At 38.3% G+C, this 24,831-nt stretch overlaps 1 protein-coding gene across 4 annotated transcripts in view; it reads right to left on the bottom strand.

The window, feature by feature from the left end:
- Positions 1-590: 590 nt before the first annotated feature.
- Positions 591-24,831, bottom strand: part of CTPS2 (CTP synthase 2) — a 67,341-nt gene continuing 43,100 nt past the window's right edge. For 3 of the 4 annotated variants that reach the window (XM_062603739.1, XM_062603740.1, XM_062603738.1), the window contains exons 14-19: positions 18,359-18,455; positions 16,962-17,017; positions 15,199-15,295; positions 11,674-11,818; positions 2,701-2,810; positions 591-1,103 (exon numbers count right to left, since the gene is read on the bottom strand). In XM_062603739.1, coding sequence (XP_062459723.1) covers positions 2,729-2,810; positions 11,674-11,818; positions 15,199-15,295; positions 16,962-17,017; positions 18,359-18,455 — 477 coding nt within the window. In that variant the 3' untranslated portion in view covers positions 591-1,103; positions 2,701-2,728. Of the gene's footprint in view, positions 1,104-2,700; positions 2,811-11,673; positions 11,819-15,198; positions 15,296-16,961; positions 17,018-17,382; positions 17,514-18,358; positions 18,456-24,831 lie in introns of those variants that run through there. The other variant, XM_062603741.1, reaches the window with a different exon arrangement.

Raw genomic sequence — 24,831 nt, forward strand, 5'->3', positions numbered from 1 at the left:
CCCCATCAGTTACATAGCTTGGGTCCAGCTTCTTGACAAGTCTGATGATGCTACAGGGCTAATAGGATTCAGCCTTAAACATGGTACAGCACCCCTCGCATTCCCTTTCTGTGTCAGTGATTCAGGCTGCAGTCCTGGTATTGCAAGGGTGCCTGTAACTGTCATACAGTGGAATAACTTGTGATTTCTAAATTAAAATAAATTGTTTTATTCTACTGGGGAAAGAATGCCATGACCATGGAGTGGTCACTGCATGAGAGAAAACAAGAGTGAACCTTAATTCACCTTCATACTCAGTTATTGAAATTAACTGAGTGTTACATGGCTGGAGTCCAGATAATGCTCCAGGTTTATGACTGGTTCTTCTACAATTTCCACACAAGTGTTCAAATTACATTTTAACATATCAGTGTATTTAATTTCTCTCTTACAAAATACAAATACAAAAATGCTTTCTACTTCTGTAATTTTGTAGATCACAATTACGTTCAGTATTCAGTCAGAGTTCCCGAAGAAACAGCAGAAACAGCAAATCAAACTTGAGCTTTTCAAAAGTGAAATCACTTATAAAAGCAAAGTGAAAAGAGGTGTAACCAACATCAATTTTTATAATCACAAAGAGCTGAAATACAGCAACAATTTTTTTATTTGTACATACTGAAGAGCAAAAAAGTAAAATTATATATATGCAACAAGCTAAATAGCAAAACAAAACAGTTCTCTACTGCTCATGGATAAAACAACTTTTGCTTAAATTTTTTTAGTGCATTCCCTCTCCTTCACAAGAACCAATGCATCTTCCTGTTCTAAGGCAAACTGAAAACAATCAAATCTTCCTTCAAATCAAGAACAGTTGTGAACTAGCAAATTAATACATATTTACCTGAGACCACTCTGAAACACAGGATATGATCAGTAATGATTACAGCTAAGGTGCGCAACCATTTTGTCATTTTTAAAGAGAAAGAACATTTATACAGAACTGGTTTTGCTACAAGAAACTGTCATCAGTAAAGCAACATGATAGGTGGAGACACTATGAGGATCACAAGCAGCTTACTCTTCTACTTTCTTCTCTTCAGTATTGAACTGTTCCCAGTTTTCTGTAACATAAAGGGGGAGGGTAAGGAAGAATAAATGGAAAAAAAAACATGATTAAAAATATTTCTTCTGTAACAGTCTATTTCATGCCAGTTTCTCTCAAATCTGTCGACTTACTTTGAAGTAGTCCTATGGTAAATACTGCAGGTGGATGCACTTCATCTAGGTCAAACAGCTTAAGCAAAACCACAAAGGTAAATATAGACTATGCGTGTATCCAGTTCTGATTAACCCTGAGATAAAGATAAATGAGCCAACGCTTGTATCCTTCTTTTATATTTTGAATTAGTTATTTAATCCTTTCTAGAGTAATTCTGTTGAATTCAATTGGTATCCACTAGCAACATGTTCAAATAAAATCTGCTTTACTGATACCTACTTGAAAGCATCACAAAAGTGATGAAAAAGTCACATCTGCAATGGTAAACAGAATTACCATTCATAAATTCCATGGAGGAAAGCAAAGTCAAAGCTAAAGGGGCTGTCCATTACTATGTGCTGGCCTCAAGAAACAGAGCCATAGTGATGTTTGGAGGTGGGAAGAATCTGGGCAAGAGCAAATAGGCACATTGTGACTCCTTATTTTTGGTCACTCTGTGACATGCATCATTACTGTATCTGCATGCACTAGGTCATGAAATCATTGAACATTCTGCTCTTCACTCTTATGATTTTGAGATGTATTATTATCTTTAACGTGGTACATGAGAGGGGAAAAGAAATAAATTAAAAATACAGAAGAAATGCATACTGCAGCTAAAGACTCCGATTTCTCACATCTCATGCCAGTATTTTAATCAGGAGACCATCAGGCAGAAATGCATCATTCATATGCAGACTTAATCATCTGTTTGGCACAGCTGCTTAGTAACTACACCATGTGAGAGGAATGAAATCAGAGGGAAAAGTTGTCTCCTGCTTACAGAAGTGCTCAGAAATACGGAAAAGCATGAATGCACACATGTAACAGAGTACCACACCGGGTACAACTCTGATGAACCTGTGTAGGGAAAATAAAGACTAAGATCTGAAAGGAAATCTGTAGTCACCATGTTCACAGGTGAAAAAAAAACAACCAATCCAATATTGCTTTTGCAAAGCCTACAGCAAACAAAGCTATGACTTAATAAAACTGGTTTGTATCTCTGTCACTCTGCAGATTAAATCCAAGTATTAACCTTGGATGTCTTCAATGTATCAATGCATCAGATGAAATTACAAGCAAGTATTAGTGCAGAAAGTCATGCCAACATAGTGTACTCAAAGGGATCCAAACTTGAAAACTGAAATAACAAAAAAAAACCAACCCTCACATCATTTTAAACTGTATTTTCATTGTATCATCAAACACTAACACAGCTTAACTTTGTACAGCATCCTACATACAAGCTGTACCCAAAACACTTAGCAGACTTTAATATCACAATTGCAGAGTTAAGCAGAAGAAGAAGAAAAAAATTAAGTGCTGCAGGCAAGGAAGAAAACATAAGCTCTCAGATGGGACTTGAAACAAAAGGTAGTATCAAGATAACTGTGTCTTGTGTCTTAAGTCTAGAAGAAATAAATGTCACAAAGCAGTATCACAACAATTCAGCTTACCTCAACAGCATCATCCATTTCTGTGCTGTCATACAATCATTTCAGCTTTTTCTGAATTAGGAAACTCTTTTTCTAGAGAGCTGTCATCACTGAGGTCACTGTAGCTGTCACTGTTAAAAGCAATACGCAGGTCAGAAGGATCTAAACCGAATTATTTTATTTCAAACCCTCCAACCCAAAAGATTCATATAACCAACATTTTCCTCAAATGCAGTCCATTTCCAGAAACCTCCTTTAAGCTCATGCTCAATTTTGGTATTTAGAATGCCTTCCTCTACAGGAATGGGCTTAAGTTTGGAGTCTAAGACCTGATGAGAAAAAGTATTTTACCTGAGAAACAGTATGTGCAATTTCTTTTCGCTTGGCTCCTGTGCATTCATTCTACAGTTTGCTGGTGCTTTGTGCCTATGACCATGATTAACAACATGGAGAACAGCAAGTATTCAGAGCAAGACTAAAAGGAATTTCTCCTTTGCGATAAAGAAAATTATTGTTTGACCAAAGAAAAAGTTAAGACAACTTTATTCAGAATGCTTCCATTTATACTTAAATCACAATTCTTGCTCTTCCAATCAGAACATAAATAATTTTTATTGCTCCAAGCAATGTCCTGACAGCTTTTTTTTTTCTGAGGTTTTATCACCTTTTGCTGTTTCATGAGAGAAATAGACTGGTTTTCACAGAACAAACTGCCATGCAAGTAATTGCTTTGTAAGTGGCCAGAACAAGGAAACAGTGAAGAACAGGAATCACAGCAGTGACTGAAAGAAAGAAGTGCCAACAATCCACAGTCAGCTGTGATGTCTACTGGGTCTCCGGGTTTATCTTAACTCTAAGTGCACCTCTTCAGAAGAGCCTCAAGCCTCAGCCTCTCCCTACTTCTACAATCTTTTTTCCAGATACTTGAATTTCCCAAGATCAGAAGCCAGCAAAGGGAGCCTGAGGAACTGACAAGTACCTTTGAGCAGCAGTAATTCTGGTCAGTATTGTGGTACTGCAGAGCACAGGGTATGGTTAAAACTGTACAGGTGGGGAATCTCAGACCTCATTTGTGTGGGTATACCCATGTCAGCCTCAGTACCAACTCTACTCCAGCCATTGCACAGACACCTTCAGTCTTCAGCTAACAGGATATCAGTCACGTCACTCTCCCCACCTCTGGGAATGATCTTCTACTGAGACATCAAGCACATAATCAGCCCATGACCCACCTCAACACAGCACCATCAGTTGATCTACAGTAACTGCCTGCTGTGTAATGTTTCAAGAGGAACTATGTAACCCCACAGCTGGAAATCTTTGATCTAAACAGCAAAGTGGAACAGTGAACATACTGCACTTAGCTATACTAATGCTTGTTACTGGGCACTGATGAAGCCTGAATTTTGTAGCCTGAATTTCATGCTCTCTTCTTTAAAAAAAAAACAACAACAACAACAACAAAAAAAAAAAAACAAAAAAAAAACAAAAAAAAAAACAGAGATTAGGTAAAACCTAAAAGCCATTTTAATAGAGTGGGACAGCAGATATGGCACCAACAGTCATATCATTTAATTTCTACCTGACTGTTAGGGAAGCTTCCCACAGTTACATCACTGTACCATATTCTGCACAAGACAACATAGAAATTCCAACTGTTCTAACGTTAAGACTTTTCCTACAGCACTCTGCCCTTTCTTCACATGACATACATGTTGTTGATGCAGTTCTTACAAAGAGTGTGTTTTATCAGGCTAGAGAGAAATGCTCAACTTGATAATTTCACCAGCAGGCAGGCAATTACACAGTTCAAGTGAGGAAAGTGTTAACAGTATGATCAAGCATGCCAAATGTGCACAGACAAACACAACATCACCAACATTGTACTTACTTCTTTCTGAAAGTACCCATGGAAACATGGAATAAAAATTCATTATTATTAAAACAGTTTTGCATTTTCACATCACAGCAAAAGAGAAAAAAATGTCCACAAAACAGAGGGTAGAACAGTGACTGCAAAGAGCTGCATAATCTTATTATACCTCTGGTTTTAACCCCAAAATCTTCACACAATTTGGTTTTTTTTTAATTGGTTTTGCTGCCCTGTGGCAGCCACAGCCTAAAAACATATGCCAGAGCTCTGTACAGAACACGGTATGAGAGGCAGATGCTTAAGGAAAATTGCTCAAGGACCAATGAGGTGAGTGGACAACTTCCCAGCTTCACCTCCTAAAGACAGGCGCTGATCCCCACCACCCAGTGCTGTCATCACAGGTCCACCCCCACCAAATGCCACAGGTTTTAGAGGCATTTGCAAATAGAAGCAGTCACACAATGCTGGATGCTTCCATCATTTCGTTGACTTAACCACCCCAACTTCTCAGGCCTGTTTCCAGTTTGCTGAAACTGAGGGTCACTTGGGTAGCCACTAGTGCAGAGGCTAAAACATTTACTCAGCCAAGGACAATTTTGTTACTATTACCACACTGTCCAATTCAGTACAAGATTTGACTCCACATCACAGAGAAAAGATCCTGTCATCACGCTTTGGACTTCTGCAGTAGCACCTCGTGGTCTCCCCTACTTTACAGCTGTCCTGTTGGATGTAAGCCAGTTTTCTCTCTAACAGGTAGGCCACAGTGGCAAGAAAGGTAGGGGAAATACCCAGGTAAGGATCAGCTCTTGAGCTTCAGACTCAGGTAACTGTCAGTCTCACAGTTTCAGCTGCTTGAATAGTATCTCTAAGTATCCCCAGAAGCTGTGGTTATCATATTAAGAACAATTTTGGCTCTGAGACAACCTGAGCCTCTTCAAAAATTATGCTGCCAGTGGACTTCAAAGCAAACAGGAACTCATGAATCTTGGCATAGTTGCACTTGCATGTTACAGTTGCAAAGCAGTGCTGATGTCCAGTTTATAACATTTACTGTATGAGCTGTATTCAGCTGATGAGTCACCTGAAGAAAAACTCCGGGTGGTACTAACCACAAATGAGTCATCATCTCTCTTTGGAATAAATAAAAAGTGAATAAAAAGTACCTCCTTCCAAATTACAGAGTTGCTACACGGATATTAAACTCAAAAACTAAATGGATATTTTGTGCTTACAGATGGTATTATGTAACATTACTTAAATGCGCTGGCTATGAAAGTGGTGGTGGTAAACCAAATAAGCCCAGCTTTTCCTTCATGACAGTCTTTTCCACACGGAGCCCTAAACTGACCAAAAAAAAGAAAAATAGAAAAATAAAAAGTCTTACATTTCCTTCAGCAAGGTTTTACTCACTTTGTGTACAAATTACCTAGTCATTACCTTGGGCAGGAACCTGACACCCACTTCTTGTTTGTAACAATTCTTGTAACACTGGACTCCCAACAAAAAGGAGCTAGTGAGCAGATCTAAGGTGTCCACAGCAGTTATTTTTTTTCTTTTTTTCATTTTCTCTGGAGTATAAAGATGTGGCCAAGAGAAAAACAAAACAAAGAGCATGCAGTGTCACTGCATCTAGTCAGTCACTTCAGTCTTCAAGATGAAGAATTCAGGTCACTTTGATCCTTACACCTAATCTACCTGTAGTTAATGGAAATACATCCACTGCAAAGTGAAGAATCACCAGAACCTATATGGCATTTCACTTTGCAGTTAACTACAACATGAAATATATACTAGTACTTAGCTGGCATTTCACTTTGCAGTGAAATGAAATATCCTCTGTTCAGAAATTACATTATGGGGTTTTGTTTTGTTGTGAAGTTCACTCATCCTCAGATCCCTGTATTCTCAACATGTAAGCAATAAAAACAGCCTCCCCCTGCACAGGCTCCATTATTACCAAATTTATGCCCATTTCAGATCTCTCTGTTCTACTGACAGTATCATTACACATCTGCTATGCATCAGTCCAAACCATGGAAGGAGGCAAGGTATTTCCATATGCTATGGCAATATGGTATTTCCATACCATCCTATTGGTATGGTATGGAAAGCAGCCAATAGCTGGAGCTACATGGAATGAAGCTGGAATGCATCATGTCAGCAACTAATCTCAGCTGCAGAATCATGAGAATTAAGTCTCAAGATCAATTTTAAATCTATGTTTCTCAAACAGCTGCTCAAAAGTTCCTGCTTTCAATGTCTTTATTAAGAAACAGGCAAAATAGGTACTCCTTGAACATTCTGTTTGTTTTATCTGGAAATCCAGATCAATGTCCTTTAGAAATTAAGTATTTGACACAGTTTCAGAAAATAGTTTCATTCTTTTTCAACATATAATTGATAAAAAAGTCCTTTTCTAGAAATGTAAGCAATTTAAACAATTGTTATAGTAATGTTATTCTGTGCAAAGGCAAGAGCCAAGCTAAGTGCATTTCTTCGTCAGTGCAAATTAAAGATAAACATAATTACATTTAGCATAGGCTGTGGCTGTTTAAAATAAATGCTGCACTCACGTAACTAGACCTGGGATAATAATTTTATTAGGACCCAGCACTACAAAAATAACAACCAAGATGCCAGAATGGATCTGGGTTTTATAAAAACCCTCAGCTGAGTCTCTCGCATAGGGTTCAATTCATTCACCTTTAAACATCTTCATCTTCAGCTGCTTACAATCAATAGAGAGAAACAGGCACTTGTACAGTAGGTATAATGCTTCTGACCCATTTAAGCGTTATCTTGAGCTACCTGACTCCTTCAAAGTGCATATTCACTTAGCAAGTACAGAAAGAGACTTAGGCTGACTAGCTCAGAAGTGTCTTCACTGTAAACACCTAACATTAAAATGACAAAGTAACTGCCTTAACTAAGTTTGTACTGCTGTTGTTGAAAGGATTTCCTTTAAATCTTTTTCTGTAGTTTTCTGCAAGAGCCTTGAGGGTCCCAGCAGGTCTTACTGCCTTGACCATCCTCACTTAGGCCTCCACTGACGGGCTCGGGAGCCTTGGTTCCTAATCCTTGCCTGAGCTATGTTGTAGGCATGCCTGTACCCAACTCTGTAGTTCTGTATTCACTTCTTGATTGGACTTCCTGGATTGACCTCAGACCTATCTCATCACTTTGCACTTCTGCACTGGACTGTCTGTAGGATATGGTGACTGACACTGACGTCAGTTCACCTGCCTTCTTTGGTGACTGTGGTTCTGACTCCTGATGGTGAGGACACTATCCCTGCCAGTACACCGTCCACCCCAGTTCCTGGTTTGCCTTATCTTGTAGAGCAGCCCCTCTCTTATTGCTCTCTTAAGTCTTCAAATCACAAGATATCCTTCACTTCCTCTGAAATGTCTGGATTTGGACAATGGTAGAAATATGATACTGTGCCAGATGCGTTCTTGGTTGGGGACAATGTACAGGTGACATAAGAGATAGCCCTGCCCGTACCTTCTTTGTCCCTCATACACTAAAGAACATGTCTCACAGGCTGCTTCCTTTTCTGTTTATAGGTGCTTGCCCAAACCTCTCTACACAGCTGATTTAGGAGGCACTTGGACCATTTTAGTGCAGTAAGCACTACATGGGCAAATCTTCCCAAGTGTCTTTATGCACCACACCTCTGGACACTTCTGTTCCCTGCCTCTGAATGCAACCCAAAATCTTTTCTTAATCTTTTATTTAATTTAATCTTTCATTAATAACCTTCCCAGAACTTAACAGACTACTCTGTGATTAGATGGCATTGGATTGGTGCCTATTGGCACATTAGCATATTCATTACTGACATGCAAAAATTTCTTTTGGCAGTAGTCAGTTGCCCACACTTTCTCACCTAGAAACGTTTCACACTTCCTGCATTTCCTCCCATCTACTGGACATTTGTGTTTAAGTTAATTATCATTAGCTTACTATCCTCTTCCTCTACATAAACATCTGTTTTCATTATTTTCAGCACAGGTGTCTGAATTCCCTATATATTTTTATGTTATTTCTTCGTTCTGAATAGTGCTTTCAGCTCTTATTTAAATGACATTTGCAAATACCATTAATGCACTGCAGCCTACTCTTGCAGGCCATTAATAAAGATGTGTGTTAAGGTGAGAGAAGAAATAAAGCCTGCTGATGCTTAACTTGGGGGGGGGGGGGGGAACAGCAATATGGTTTTATTGTACAACAGAGGTTTTGCAATCCATATGACATTGTTCCCAAGGATAAACCAGGTTTTATTACTTTTTTTAAAATCAAACTGTAATACTCAGCACAAGCCAACATTACGTGTAGAGTTCCCCTCTTCGTTCACTACTTTTCTATTAAAACTTTTTGTCTTCTCTTAAAAAGCAGTGTATTTGTGGGTACTGTACATTTTCTGAGAGTCTCCTGTGGTTCTCCTCTGTTCTTTAAAATGGAATATGTAAACTGGCAGCCTCTCATCCTCCTCAGCTCCATATTAAATGGCGATTTCAGTATTTCCATGGAAATATTTGGAAGTTCACAATTTAAAACCATTCACAAGGAAATGAAGTACATGGCTTTGCCTGATGGTTAGACACTCATGCCAGAAAGCACGAGAAGTTGAAACAACAAAGACAACTCAGATGCCTAACTACCAATTCAGGTAACTAAGTAGTAACTCATCACTGAGTTACTCTGACCCTTTGCTCAGTTCTTGACTGTTTCTGTATACACCAAAGCTTCTGGGAACTAAGTTTAACTGGGAGGATGCATTCCAATCTCAAAGTAGGTATGCTTGCTCCTATGTGTAAGCATTGTCTCAGACTGTCTACCAGACTAAGCCTCACAATTATTCATTTATTATTGTTCACTTTATTTATTTAGGGTATTCTCCTGGGAGGTGTGATGCATCTTTAAATTTGCAGTTTACTTCGCTTAGAAGCTAGGGCTTCTGTCCAGGTGTCAGATGTCCTAAACTTGCATTCTAATTATGGGGCTGTTAAATGTTCTGGGGTAATGCTTTCCTGTTAAGGACCTCATGCTAAAATATGTATCTGCTTTTGTCTCAGAACTCCATCATTAACTCTCTTTTTGGTATTTCTAATAGCTTAGTTTATGTAATCTGCTCAACTTGCTGGTCTCCACAAATTCTCTTTCAGGTAACATCTTGGCTCTAGTCAACAGCATGACTACAATTCATGTAGGCAGTGCTGGATGAGGTGTGCAGAAAATCCCCTCTTCAGGTTTGTTTCAATCTTGCTATGACATGCCTTAGCTTTACGGCTCAATGAAATCACTAGAATTCTGGGATTTAAAGGTTTAAATTGGAAATCCTTTCCACTCAACAGGTGGATATGTTAAAACAAGTGGATGTGCTGCAATTACCACTGCGATTCCCTCCTGAACGTTCCTCCCTGCAAAATACTCTTCTATTACTCTCAAAATATTTTTCTATTCCAATGCTCTTTCTCAAGACAGAGTGGTTTGGTTGCCATGTAATTAGGTAAATGGCAAAATTTTTATTTTATATATAAAGTTTGAGAGTACTAAATTTTGTCTTTCCTAAATGTTTAAGTACTAGTTGGAGTTTATTGTATGAATGTGAAGAAAAAGACTGGTATATACTTTTTACTGATTAATTGAAATAAGCCTAACTGCAGCGCATTCAGTAAGTGCTGAAACTTAAAGTCAGGGTTAGAAAATATATTTTGTATAATGCTAAGGGATTTAAATTTAAATTAGGACACATACAGGTCACCCATTTTAAAAAAGTAATTTTTCTTTATATCAGAGAGATTAATAGGTATACTTATGGGAGGAAGCAATACGAGGAAGGATATTGGGACCTGGGCAACAAGATGAACTGTGAGGCAGAGAGTGCTCACATCAAGAAAAGACTGAAAACCACTGAGCTTGAAGACTCCCTCATGTCAAGCACCACAAAAATTTGAACTGTATAATGCACTGGCACAAATTTTAAAAGGTAGCTATTGACCACTAATACCAACAACAGGATATGCTAATAGGAGTGTATCAACCAAGCTGTAGCTTCCAGATTGTTAAGAAATTCTGTATGTATGTACACCACTGCACAATTGGCCATGGTGCGCAAAGAAGTACATTTATGAAAGGCAACTGACAGCCATAAGGATCAGAGTACCAAAATAGATAGATCTGACCTGGCTTGGCCAGAACAAAATTTCTATTTCTCACTTAAGAAAAGGACCTAATAGAAAGGAAGCTCAAAAAGAAACAAAAATACAAAAAACCAAAATGACACCCCCACAAAACTACTAAGTTTGGAGCCTTGTGCAGAGGAAAAGGCAGTAAGTCAGCACTGCATCCGTTCTGTCTTATTAAGTCCTTGTGATTTTCTTTTTTAATTTTTTTCTTTTTTGTAACTGTACCCTTCCCTCTGACCTCTTTATTATTCTTGTTGTAATGAAATTATAACAGTTATTGATATCACTGAAATAAACAAGAATGAGTTAACACTGGCTAAAAACTATTGCTACATTCAATAAACCAAAAGCTCTTGTGTCCAAGGGAACTGGGACAAATAATTTTAGTTTGGCTGCACCATTCAGCTTTGATCTAGATCCAAACCCTTCTATAAGTCTAACAGTATTCCAACCACTTTGTTTCAGGCCTGTCTCTGCTAGACAGTATTAATTATTTAGCTACTGAAAAATAAAATCAGTGTTTTCTGTTTTCGGTACTATCATCATTCAAATACAACTAGATAAGAATTTCATTTCATTACTTGATCCTCTGACAAATACCTTTCCCTGTGAAACTACTGTTAGGGAAAGTTAACACAGGAGGACACTAATTTCACATGACTTGTTAAAGGTTTTTTTGCTTCTTTCTGGTTACAATGTATGGATCCATGTTTAGCCCTAATAGCCTCTGAAAATGAGGAAGTCAGGAACTGTGCTTACTGCTTATAGTCACTTTTTCACCAGGGTTTACGTCAGGCATGCACAGGAACAAGTAAATCAACACATTAAGAACTCCTTTTCCTTTTACAGACTCCTGAATTGAAGGATGGGGTAGTCCCTCCAAAAAACCTGACTTCAAACCTCAGGCAAGTAAGTAAGAAAGATTACCTTGGAGACAATTTACATCCACGTTGCAGGTATGCACTGAGTGTCCCAGTTGCTGCTAGCAACAGTCCAAGGTATGGAGGCGAAGGTTTCATAGGTCTTGAGGAAAACTCTGGGTGGAACTGAACTCCTACAAAATATGGGTGATCTACAAGACAGATGTCAAAAAAAATTCTAAGATGTAGGAAGAAGATAGTAAAACAACTGTTATTGAAGATTTCACAGAATTCAAGAAGTCAGATCAGCATGTGTGAATTTAAGGGTGAGGCAGCAGGATACCTTTACTTTTTCCACAAAAAGCAACTGACAACAGAGGCAGAAGATTAGTAAGATAAATTAAGGAAAAAGCATGCTGTGATTCGACCCTAACATGCACAATGATGTAATTAAAAGCTTAATAATAAACCTGTACTGACATGGGGGGAGGGGGGAGGGAGAAGCAACCATGAAGTCTCCATTTATCATGTTATTTTCACAGTAGTTTGGTTTCCAATATATATTTATGCACGTATATTCAAAACATGCATCCATATATATCTGAGGGAAAAAAATAAAATAGTTCCTAAAGGACCAAGCACCACCATATAGCCACTATTTACACACTAAGAGATGGACACGAAAGGAACATACAGAGAAAACTGTGGGAAACAAGCTTCAAATAATTAGGCCTGGAATCCATCTCTTGGGACATTAAGTCCAGTCTCCTGTTATTGAATGCAGTTACATCATGTAGTCTCAAGCACACAGGGCCAAGGTTCTGCCATAACACCCCCTAGGTTTTTTTTGCTCCTACTAGAAAACTCTTATAATACTCTTTCCTTTTGCTTTGAAACCTTTTCCTAATTCACAGGGCATCTTTGTTACTGCCAATTTATATATACTGCCATTAATTCTTATGGCACTGCTCTTTCCTGCTGCTTGGACTGTGTGATTAAGGATGACTATCACTATCATTCAACTCTGCCTGCTAAGATAAACAAACCATGCTGCTTCATCTCTCTTAAACATTCAGCGCTCTGTTTACAAATCAAATAAATTCTTTTAACTACTGCTTCTGCTTTCCTTTTGTCTTCTTCAAAAGGGAAGGAAGGAAAAATGTTTTCGCTGTCTTCCATGATGTGCACCTGCTCCATCTCTGAATATTGTTTTAAAGGAAATAACATTAATCACTTCTAGTGCCAGGACACTGAATGAAATCAACCACAGATCTCTTCTGGTTCAACAATTTCCAAAAAAATCCCATTCAAGGAATTTCTGCGCATTACATAATAAATGATAAGAAAAAAAGCTTTGTTTTTCTTCCATGAAGATAATATGATCTAGTATACTGCTCTTCTCTCTGCTGCTATGCCTTATAGAGAACCTGGATCCTAAATTTCTCTCATAACTTCTATCTACCATGCAGTTTAGCTCTTTAAAGGTGCAAAACAAGACAATGACAAAGCACCAAATATTTCCTGTGGGAATACTTTGCTTAAAAGCTTTGCCTAAGCTATCTTGTGTACTGTTATTTCTGTGTTTCTGCTCCAACCCACCCTCCTCCACACGATCATTGTCTTTTTTTAGTAATCAGAGTCTCCTTGCAGCCCTTTGTGAAATAATTCCAGGTTTTACTGCTGCTTTTATTCTTTTCACAGTAACATGAAATTTAAAAATTCTGCCTGATTTATTTCAAGATGCTTTCTATGGAAATTCTTTCAGACACAGCAGGCAAAATAGCTCCCCAACACCAGCATGCATAACAAAGGTAATATACAACAGGAACATAGTAAGCAAAACCCACCATGACGATTAGTATTTTATGAATTCACATGTATCCTTTGCTCTCAGATTACTCCCTGTGGGGCAGTTGTTTGACATTATTTGTAAGTGACTCTATTCAAACCCTGGTTCAAAATTATAGTGCTGTTCTTCAACATACCATGGAGTACATAAAATGAATCTTCAGGAGCATCATGTCACAAATAGCACTCCATGGGATGATAATGTATTCTTATGATAAATTCATGCTTCCGTGCATGGAATTTATCTTAACCAATGGCAATTAGAGGACATGTAAGAAAACAAAAAAAACTTGTACCTTCATCTTCAGCTGGCTGATAGTCATGTAGCCAACAGTGACTTAAAAGCAAGGAGTTGACCAAAGAATCAAGCAAAATTAAAGGGACTGTTTCTAAGAGCTACCCTGTGTTGCATACACCAAACATATGCAGTCTATTTCCTTTTTATTTCAGAATTTCTTAGAAAAGAAATCAGCTCTTCCTTGCTAAAGCAGCCTGAATCTATGAGATTTCCACAGTATCAAACCTTCATCTGAATCAGCTCTGTGAAAGAAAGGAACTTGCTTTTTATTTGATTTTCATACTTTTTTCTATAATTCTAATCAGAGGGTAACTGAGAGAGAGACAAATTAATTGGAAGACATCTTGAGAGGTCTCTAGCCTCACCTTCTGCTCAAAGCAGAAGGTGAGAAGGTTGCTGATGGCTTTTTCTAGTAAAGTTTTGAAGGTTACTACCAGCAAGGATGGAGATTTCACATCCTCTCTAAGTAATTTATTCCAGCAATGGTTTATACTTTGGCTGTACTGCATGTATACATACTTCACATACTGAAGTAAACCGAACATATATTAGTTACTGGGACGTAATTAAGAATATTAGAGGGTGTTTAGGGAGCAGGCCAATGTCATTGTGAAGATGGTTTTTATCTTTGAAATGCCAAGGTGACCATGAAGGTCTCTCATGACTGGAAAAAGGCAGTCACCATGCTCTTCTTCAAGACAAAAAGGAAGATATAAGGAACTACAGGACAGTCAACCTAACCTCTGCTTATGGCAAGATTATGAAACAAACCCTCCTCTAAGGCATTTCCAGACACATGAAGGACACGAAGACAACCGGGCACAACAACCTTGGGAACAATCAGTTTTTGGATTAAGGGAGAGCAGTAGCCTCCCTTTATCCCAACTTCACAATGCAAGGATTTTGATATGGTTTCCTAGCATCCCATCTGGGAGCTGTGGACTACGGGTAGACTACAAAGTGTGTTAAAAAATGGCTGGACTATTGGGTTCAAAGACTAGTGGTGAGTGGTTTGAAATCCAACAAACAGCATACTTGGAGATACTCAAAATTTGACTGATGCAGCTCTCAACAACCTGATCCCTATTTGAAGGCAGCCCTGTGTCGAAGCAGAGGGCTAGACTGACTGCAACTGACCTACATCACTCTATGATTCTACTCAGCCAAATCCCAATGAGCTAGAATTAGGACCTTTTGGAAAAGGAGCATGTGTCTCCCTGATAATCAAATACATGCACAATCCTTGACAAGAGTAAGATGCCTCCTAACACCCTCTGAATCTTCACCCACTGCAACACACAGGTGGAGTCAGCAGCATTTCCCAACATGATCTTGGCTGTTATGACAGATAAATATTATTCCTATATGCATTTAAGAACTGAAAAACTGATAGTTTACATGGTTTTAATAGACTTAGAAAGTACTACAGACAAGTAAGACACTCACTCTCCAGTTCAATAATTTCCATCCTGTTCCCCTCTGTATCATGGCCAACAAATTTCAAACCTTTCTCTTCAAAGCAGTGAGTCAACTCTGGGTTCACCTGAAATATTCAAAGTAATAATAATTGTAATTCTATTTATTTCTGGATTTAACAAAAAGTAGAGGTTATTTGTAATGTTTTCAGTATGCATACAAGAATAAAAAGGATTGAGAAAAAGAGTTGGGAACTTTTGCTTTCTTGTTCTAACAACTCTCAGGTATAAATTTGTAAAAGCGGGCATGCTTATTTAGTAAGAGGTGAATTAGTAATCTTAAAACTTACTACATAATATTAAAAAAAATTAAACCCAGGGTCTCTTCTGCTTGCTGTCCTTTTGATTCTGAGCAGCTTGCATTTCTCATTTTTTAAATGGCCCACCGCAGTAGGCATAAAAGCTGACCTCCTTTTTGAACGCTGCATTTCAGTGGTTATGACACAAGCTGTGGCTCAGCTCCTCCTTCAAACTGAAGAATTCTGCAGTGAGCTGTTTCATTTCCTTGGTGATGTTCTAACCACTCAGTTACTATTCAAACTCTGAGCACCTTTACCACGATCACATTCTCCTCCGAGCTTTTTAAGGAAACTTAACATGGTCTGAATCAGTTTGTAGCATGCATACATCTCATAGCTCAGGCCCCTCTGTAGATACTGGCGGAGTCAGGTCCCTTCTGAACTATCTCAGAAGTAACTCCAGGAGTTCAGCTCTCACTTGTTTCCTTGAATGACAGTACCCTGAATACACAGAGATGTTCTCAAACAGAGGAGTGGACCTACACAAAAGGCATACAGAGTTGGATGCTAGGAAGCAAGTGATCTGTATTAGCCTCCAAGTTGTACATACCTGAAGTCCACCTACATTTGATGCCTGAAGTCTACCCATGTATGAAAGAATGTGCACTACCTGGACATAATCTAAGCTGTTAAATAAGCCAAATCAGCCAAGGATCAACACATTTAAGGATTATAAGCCTTTAGCTTTCAAATACTTCACAGAAAGTCAAATAATCTCTGACATCACTCTCCAATACCATTTTGCTAAGACACTGCAACTTCTCTACCACAAAAACAGTACACAGCCTCTCTACAGATCACTTGTAAGAACACCTCTGCAATACTGTGCCTAGTTTCAGACCCCTGGGTGCAAGAAAGATTGACAAAATGTTGCAAGTCCTTAGGAGACCCAACCAGGATGATTAGGGGGCTGGACCACATTGCAGCATAGGAGGAGAGACTGGATGAGCTGGATTTGTTCAGCCTGGAGAAGGCAGAGACTGGATCTTGTTGCTGACTTCAACTATTTAATGTAATGGTATAAAGAAGACTGAACCAGACTATTCTGAGAGATGCACAGCGCAAGACCGAGAAATAAAAAGCAAACTGCCAAAGGAAACATCCTATTAGATATAAAGGAAAAAAGGGATCATAATGAAGTGGTTAAGCATTGGAACAGATTGTCAAAAGATCAACATCCTCATCTTCAGAGAGATTCAAACTAGATGTAGCAAAATCCTAAGCAGCCTGATCTAATTTTGAAGCTGGCTCAGCTCAAAACAGGAAGCTGGACCAGAAGACTGAAGAGGTTCCTTCTGATCTAAATTATACTATCTATTACTAAATTTTGGGTTATGCTTCTACATTGGCTTTAAAGAGAATTATGCCTACCAAGACAAAAGTAATTTGCTTGAGCTTTTAACTTCTGAGTACAACCTACACTAGCAGTGCTTACCTCATATCGATGCCTGTGCCGCTCCTCCACAAACATTTCATCACCGTAAAGTTTCCCTGAATATACAACAAAAGAGAAATTAATGCTAATGTGTTGCTTTAATAGTTATTACAACACTTTGATGTAATTTAAAAATGTCAAATTTAGAACATAACAGGACATTCCAAGATTATGCTTTTCTGAGTGACAACTGGTTTCTTTTAATTTATGTTGCCCAAGTTTATTTGGGATTCACATTCAACATTCCTTAACCAGAAATAGCATAGGTAGACTAGAGTCTAAAGGTCACACTTAAACTAATTTAAATTGTAAAGCCTAAAATAAAGTAAGTTTGAATGAACAAGCAACATAAAATCCCTTCAGGGTTTTACAACAGTTGTACACAATAGGTGCAGCAAAAGAAGCCTTTTAGTAGCATCTGTTCCATTTTAATCGATTATGCATGGCAGCTGGCATAATACCTCCAATGGCAGAGAATATTGTTTTCCTCTCTTTTCCTGATCTCATTACCCAAAGGACTCTTGCAGTTCACTGAGCCTAATCTGGAACACTCTACATTCCAGAGAAACAAGGAGTAAGTTAGAAGCATGCAGTAAACCAGAATTTAATCATCTCTCTCACTTACAGCCATGGCTCAAACTTTGCTCTCAATTTATCTTAGTGTCATTAGGACTACTATCCCACTTAATGGTTCGTACAGGAACTAGACTGCCAAGATCTCAAAAAATTGTGGAGTGACAGTACTGTAATTTTACAAAAATGCAAATATGCATTAATTTTAAGGAACTGCCTTTTCAAACTTTCCATTCAAGCTGTAAAGCATCAAAACCAGGAATAAAATTTCCTGAGTAAATTACCAGAGCTTTCTATGAGTCTTTCATAAAGTGAGGACTGTGGCAGTGAGGCCAGGTGACATTTAAAGCTGAGGTATACTGGCAACTCTAGAGAATGACAAGCAATATTTAGGTCTGTCAAGAGCATAATGCATAGGAGACTGGGGTACCAAAAAGCTTCAGGGGTAGAACAAGCAGTCCTGGTTCACACATCCTATCAACTCATAAAGAAAATAAAATGTTCTGATCTTCTCAAAAAAATAATGAATTAAACTATCTGCTTTCCAGTTATCTCAACATATTCCTCACTGTTTATTTAAAGTGTTGGACCCTAACTGATTTTTTCACTGGGACTTCTATGTCTCTCATTTCTTTCTTTACATTCCAATCCTGGGTAAACGTATATAGGAACAGGACCAGAATGAATGAGCTCAGGAAAGCTGTCACCCAAATGCTTGCTTGAGGTTGCAGTACTGTAACAAAATGTGCTTTGGCATTTTTGCTTTGCTATGTTACAGAGTTCCTACCCAAAAGGCAAGTCATAAGAGCAGAAATGTAACTTACTTAAAACGGAATTTTGTGTTTTGAAAACAGTCTTTCTCTTCCCCAGTCGCATTGTTCCACCCATATCTCCAGGACTGTGTTCTGGCATGTCAATAACCTGTAGAGAAAAACTGTATAAACACCGTTTCATCCAACACAGAAAAAAAAAAAAAAGCAATAACTGCATAACAGGTTGCAGAGATTTATAAATGACAACATTATTAATTTTTCCTCCAAGCACTCCTAATTATGACTACTCTTTGGTTTCCCTAAAGCCTTGTTCTAAGTATTGGGAGTGTAATAGACTGAGAGTATTAGCTAACTGGTGTGAAACTTTTTAATGCAATGGTATAAATAACCAACAAAAATAATTTATTATTAATTCCTTAATTTAATTTTTGGGCTAGAAACAAAAACCCAGATACCAAAACATGAGCAATAGGATAATTCTACCAAAAGCTATTGTTTCTATAACAGTACATATGTTTTTTAAAACTGATAACTTCGTAGATGAAAAAACCCTCCAAGTAATAAAGACAGCATCTCTGAAAAAGCAAGTCCCTGAACCACACAGTGATAGAGGCTGAAAGATTATCCTGGGTAAATATTTCTGTACACCAGTCCCTTTCCTATACTGTTCTTTATACAGAATGTTCCTTCTTACGCTAAGAAATGGAAACAGCTGTTGTATGAAGACAGCAAAAGTCCTCTTTTTTGGAGAGTGGGGAGGAGTGAAAAGGCATGGAAAAGGAGTGGAAAGAAGGCACTTGAAACAAGACTATAATCTAATGTTGTAAAAGCAGAGTAATAAAAGATGTGACTCCAAGATTTCATAAGTCACTAATTTATCACTGGCAGAAAACGGAAAAACATTCTCCCTTAGTTTCCCCTTTACTAAAGGGTTTCTCAGATTGCCTCAGAATACACAAAATACTTTGCCTTGTATGTGGAATATGCTATTTAACATAAAATGTGAAGAAAATATACAAATACTGGGTTTGAGGACTGAAATGGATGAGTCAAATGGATGCTATGTGGGTCAAGTGGAATCCAGAATGGTGGGATTCAGAGGATGTGAGAAACTACGGTTTAGTGAAAGGAGCATGTTTAGTTTTGCTTAGTTCGAAAAATCCTGCTGGGCCTCACAATCATGTGAGAAGGCAGACTTAAAGGAAGTCTGCCTCAGAGAAGTAAACCAGTTTAAAAGTGTAGAAGCACATAGGCAGAAACTATGACCAATGTATTCACACAGAGACAGCCAGTGAGGAATGTAACTGACAAAGATTCTTAAAATATAAATATTCATACATATGGGTAATACGGAATTGGATTTTTACCAACCTCAGTTTGCCCTCTGGGAGTAATGAAAACAATTTCTGACGATACACCTCATAAAGTGAAGTTATTCAATTTAGAAGGGATGGTGGAAAGTGCGTGGCCTTTGGTCTTGTGCCAATGCGTTTCAGCTGTGCAATTATCTCTGTATAACCTTATACCTTCAAACTGTTATTTATAAGCTATATACTCATTACAAAATGTCACAAACAGGAGTTGTGATCAAACTAGTGGGATATTACAAATACCTTAATTACCTCTCAAATCATAAAGGTGAGGACTATACAGAAAAAAAAATATTCACTGAAACCTTATTACTTCAAAAATCTGAAATTGTCTGATTTCTACTTTATTTCCATCCATTTGCTCTCACTTTTTCCCTGAAGTAGTGGCCACAAAACAACACAGGACATCAGAAGCGGTTAAAATGTATACAGTATACTGTGTGTATGTGTCAAACACTGATCCTCTGAAACCAAACACAATTTTTCTGTGAGGTGTTATTTACTTGCCTACACCACAGATAACCTTAAAAGTTATGCTCCTGACTCCTGTAAGATGGACATGAAGTAGTAACAAGCAGCTATCAAGTACTTCCAAGTATCTGTTTCTCTTGCAATTACAAAAATTTCACTTTAACAGCTGTTTAATAAATATTTGCAGTTGACAGGTTTTGTTTGTTTGTGTTTGCTTAAGTTTGGAGGCTAAAGTCAAGACTAGACACCCCTTCATCCTCAAAAGTGTATCAAGCACCTAAATACTGTCCCTTTAGATTTTTCTCACCTTTAGATTGTTCTTCCTAAAAATCTGGGGCAGGATGTTTTGGCCTAATTTTGCTAACTGCAGCATGGTAATACCCAGGTGTTTGAGGTGTCATCCTCCATTCCCCCCCCCAAAAAAAAAAAAAAAAATTTTACTATTTTCACCTTTCAGAATTTGCTGTACTAAGATATTCTCTCTATCAAAACTTTGAGCACAATGCCACAAATAAAAGGAAGCACAGGGATACAATACGTGGGATGGTAACTTCCTGAAAGACATAGCTCAGCTCTTAAACACCTGGCTCCAAATGAAGCGGACCTGTCTATGCAGTGCCTAGCAGATTTCACTAATTTATTGTGCTTAAATGTGTCCTCTAGGAAGACTCAAAATCATCAGTTAGCAAATACATGGTCTCCAGTTCAGTTACACAGAGCATATCAGTTCAAAAAGGTAATGGCCACACTCTCAGCTCTTCCTTCTTTCAGCAGGCAAAGAACAAACACTGATCCTCATGAGTCCCACTAAAGCTCTAGATTGGAATCCTGGAATCTAGACTGGAACCTGGAATGAAGCCACACTGTGAAAGCACAGCTTCATCTGCTCTCCTGAGGGCTTCTGCCACCCTCTCTCAGAACCCAACATGGGGCTGCAAGCCCAACAAACATTTCACTGGAGAAATGGACTCTCAGGGAAGAGTCATGGAATTTTCCCCAACTAATCTTTGTCTTCAAAAAGGCCCATTTCCGTGACTCAACAGTTACATTAGTGTGGTCAGGAGCACATATTCAAAAGATAATCTAATCCTTAAAACCTTCCCTGACATCTGCTGAGTCTTAACTGAGATGTCTTTTAAGAAACATCACATGATACAACTGTTCAACCTAATTTCTACCAGTGGCAGATTTTCTGCCAATATGACAGCAATATTGAGTTTTGATATCAAGCAGCTTACTGCATGTGTTCATATTTTGTTTTTAATATGTTCATTATAAACCAGCTCTCCATCTTCCCCAAGATTTTTATGTTTAGGATAGTAAGAAAATAGACACTTCAAATATTTTTTTCAGTCAGGTGAGGAAAGGAGCTACTTATGAGTAATACCTCCAAGTTATTCTGACTCTGGATCTTCCTTTTGATATGCTCTGTGACTCTGATCAACTTTAGCAACTATCAGAGCACATCCCTCAGTATTTATATATTACATGAGTTTCTCTGTAACAAAGTTTGTGCAAGAAGCTTTTGAAAGCAAAGTGACAACACTGCCCTACACCCCAAGGACAGTAATAAGCATCAGAAAAGCAACTCATTATGGAAAATTATGGAAAATTTTGCCATATTTATCAGAATTCATCTGATCAGATAAAAGACGAACCTTCAAGTGGTGGTTATTTTGAACAACTGTGCAACTGAATAGATTCTTCAAAGAGCTTATGCTTCCTGCCACAGAATAAACCAGCTCTCACTATGCAATAGTTCTTTGAGAGACTGGAGAACAGCATAGAACAAGAGGTACCACATGCAACAAAAAGGCATCAGCAGTGAGGATGCAAAAAGAGATAAAGCATTTCTTACCCAAATCTCTGAGAACTGCCAGTACTACAGGGATTTTACAGAGACCACATACTACACTTAGCAGACAGTCAACATGAAATAAATAATCACTCTGACACAACACAAAACACATCCTAGATATAAAACAGCCTAATCAGTATTAAATCATTCTACTGATGAAACCTACTGCTTGAGTTGTTTCATTGTTGTCAGGACACACATAAAAATTAATGAGAAAACCTCTCAAGCCCAGGCACTCAATACGGAGCAACCAAGGCCCTGAAAATTATTCAAGACCAGGTTGGACGAGGCGTTGGGTGATATGATTTAGCATAAGGTGTCCCTGCCCATGGCAGGGGGGCTGGAACTAGATGATCTTAAGGTCCTTTGCAACCCTAATTATTCTATGATTCTATGATTCTAAATACACCACCTACCATTTTAGTAATCACCCCCAGACCATTAAATTTTGTCTTTGCTTTGTCTCACAGGCTGCAATGCATTTTGAAAAACACATCTACTATGGATTCTGGGGCTGGCAGGGGGATGTTAGGCATGTCTGTTTGGGTTTTGGCTGGGAAGGATGGGTGAGGAAAGGCAGGGAGGGAGAGGAACATTATTTATTTGAACAAGTCATTGGGAAGTGAGCTTTGGAAGCAGATTTTTAGGGTTTTTGCTTTTTTACTCTGCTCTCGTCTGCCAAGGAAATGATTTGTCACTGCTGAAATAAATTGCTACACATGTTAAGTGCTGATCAAGGCATCAGGCGAAGCCCTGACCCTGAAGATTAATTGAACACTGAAAAGAGGCTCCAAGACACTCAGTGCATAAGAGATGTGCAGAGGGAAAGCAAACAGGAGCAGGGAACACAGCGACAGGTACTCATGAACATTCATCCCTGCTGAACACAGCTATAAAAAAAACACAACACAAACTGACAAGGACTCAAACCAGACTAGAGGAACCCATTCTTTTATTGCCTCTTCCATTCAGGATTTGTCAGTACTGGATAGATTCAACCTCATCTGTTTCATTCACAAGTTCATCAATAGATAGACCCAGCCACCTACAAATGGGATGTTTATACTAACATTTTAGAAACAATAGTACAATCATTTTAATGAAAAGAATTCACAGATGCAATACTAAGTATGATACTGACAGCTTCCAACTTGGCAAGTAAAGCAAAAATACATTCTTTCCCTGTTCATTCAAAACCAAGGTTTAAATATTTTCAGTTACTGAAAGAAGGTGAAAGGACCACATACCTGCCAGAATCCCCTATTCCCTTATTTCCCAAAGATATCCTAGTTCCAAGCAAACCCCATCATTGCCTACCTACCTAAAGCACTCAGCCCCCAAGGATGGAAGTAGCTGCTATAAAGCCACTTGCAGATTTCAGACTACTCAGTGCTCTATTACTCTGATTAAAGTAACATTTGTTTTCAAAACTATTACCACCACCATGTATAAAATCAAAGCAGAAATCATCTATAGCTGACTCGTGCAGCTATACAGTAATATGAGCAACCAGCTTGAAAAATCCTGTTCTCTACTCTCTTCACTAAACTACATCACAGTATCCAAATATTCCAACAAATATCAGCTTAAATTTTTTAAACTCCTAATAGCCCATAGCCTGTTATTGCCAAACGTTTTCCAGTGTGAAAATCCTCCTTTCCAAAGATCTGTTATTTCCTGTTTTAGAATTAAGTAATTGCCCTTCAGCATTTATTTAATTAAAGCCTAAACACTCTCAAAGAAGGATTGTGCCTGAATAAGCAGAAATTCTGGTGCAGAATGTTTTGTAACATTTTCTTCGCAAAATGTCACAAAGGGTGTAACTTCTTTTTCAAACAGTGCTTGCTTACTCATAAGCAAAGTGCATTGAACAGAAAAAATTAATTAAGATGTTGATATGCAAAGCTTATATAGATATTGCTTAACAGATTTTAGAACTCATTGTAGTTATTCCAACCATAAGTCCTAGAGTCAGCTTAAATATTTAATCAAGCAGAAATGTTCAAACTGTGTTAGCAGAAGTAATAAGGTCAAGCAGTGCTGGCTATAGAAATACACTGGAGTGCCAGTCATGCCATGCCAGGGTGTGCAGGATTTGTCAGACTTGAATAACTAAAAGAAAGTGGAAGGCTGTTCTCAGGCTTTGGACCAGTCCAGCTCATACTACAATTAATCACCAAATACTAACTAATTTAATTTCAGAAAGATCAGCACATCTATAGCCAGCAGAAATCCTTCCTTCCTACCACATACATCTATTAAAAAATCAGAACTCTGTCACTGCCTTTGAGACGTCTCCAAACTGAAATTAACAGTATGCGAAATTTTGCCTTTACTAATTCACTTAAATCCGCATGTGTACATCAGGAGGAAGGCATGAAGTAAGTGTGTATCTCTGAGTATTTCAAAGCAGAGGGAAGAACCTAGAGAGGGAGGCAGAGCCTGGTGCTCTCTTCATCAAACACCCCAGCCACAAAGACAAGACATAGATAATCAAACACAGCCTAAGATTGTTTAAACAGTAGATGTTTGATGCTTCCTGACTCAGGTGATTATATCCTACAGGCAACTGCCACGGAAGACTTGCCCACAGACAAGCCCCACTAACTAAGCTATGCAAAGTAGCCAAGGAGACATGAGATTGTCCTTACCAGAAACAATGCACACATTTTACCCTCAAAACTGTCCACTGTGTTCTGTACTTCCTCCACCCTGAGTTACTACACATAAGCAAGCAACCATTATTCTTTCATTAACAAGGTAGCATTAGAATCATTTCATTATCAGTTATCTCTGCCTACAGCACACAAGGCAGAAGGAAAATT

This window comes from Pezoporus occidentalis, unplaced genomic scaffold (assembly GCF_034315485.1).
Source record: "Pezoporus occidentalis ecotype Australia unplaced genomic scaffold, CSIRO_AGI_Poc_V1 ctg81, whole genome shotgun sequence".
Classification (NCBI taxonomy): domain Eukaryota; kingdom Metazoa; phylum Chordata; class Aves; order Psittaciformes; family Psittacidae; genus Pezoporus; species Pezoporus occidentalis.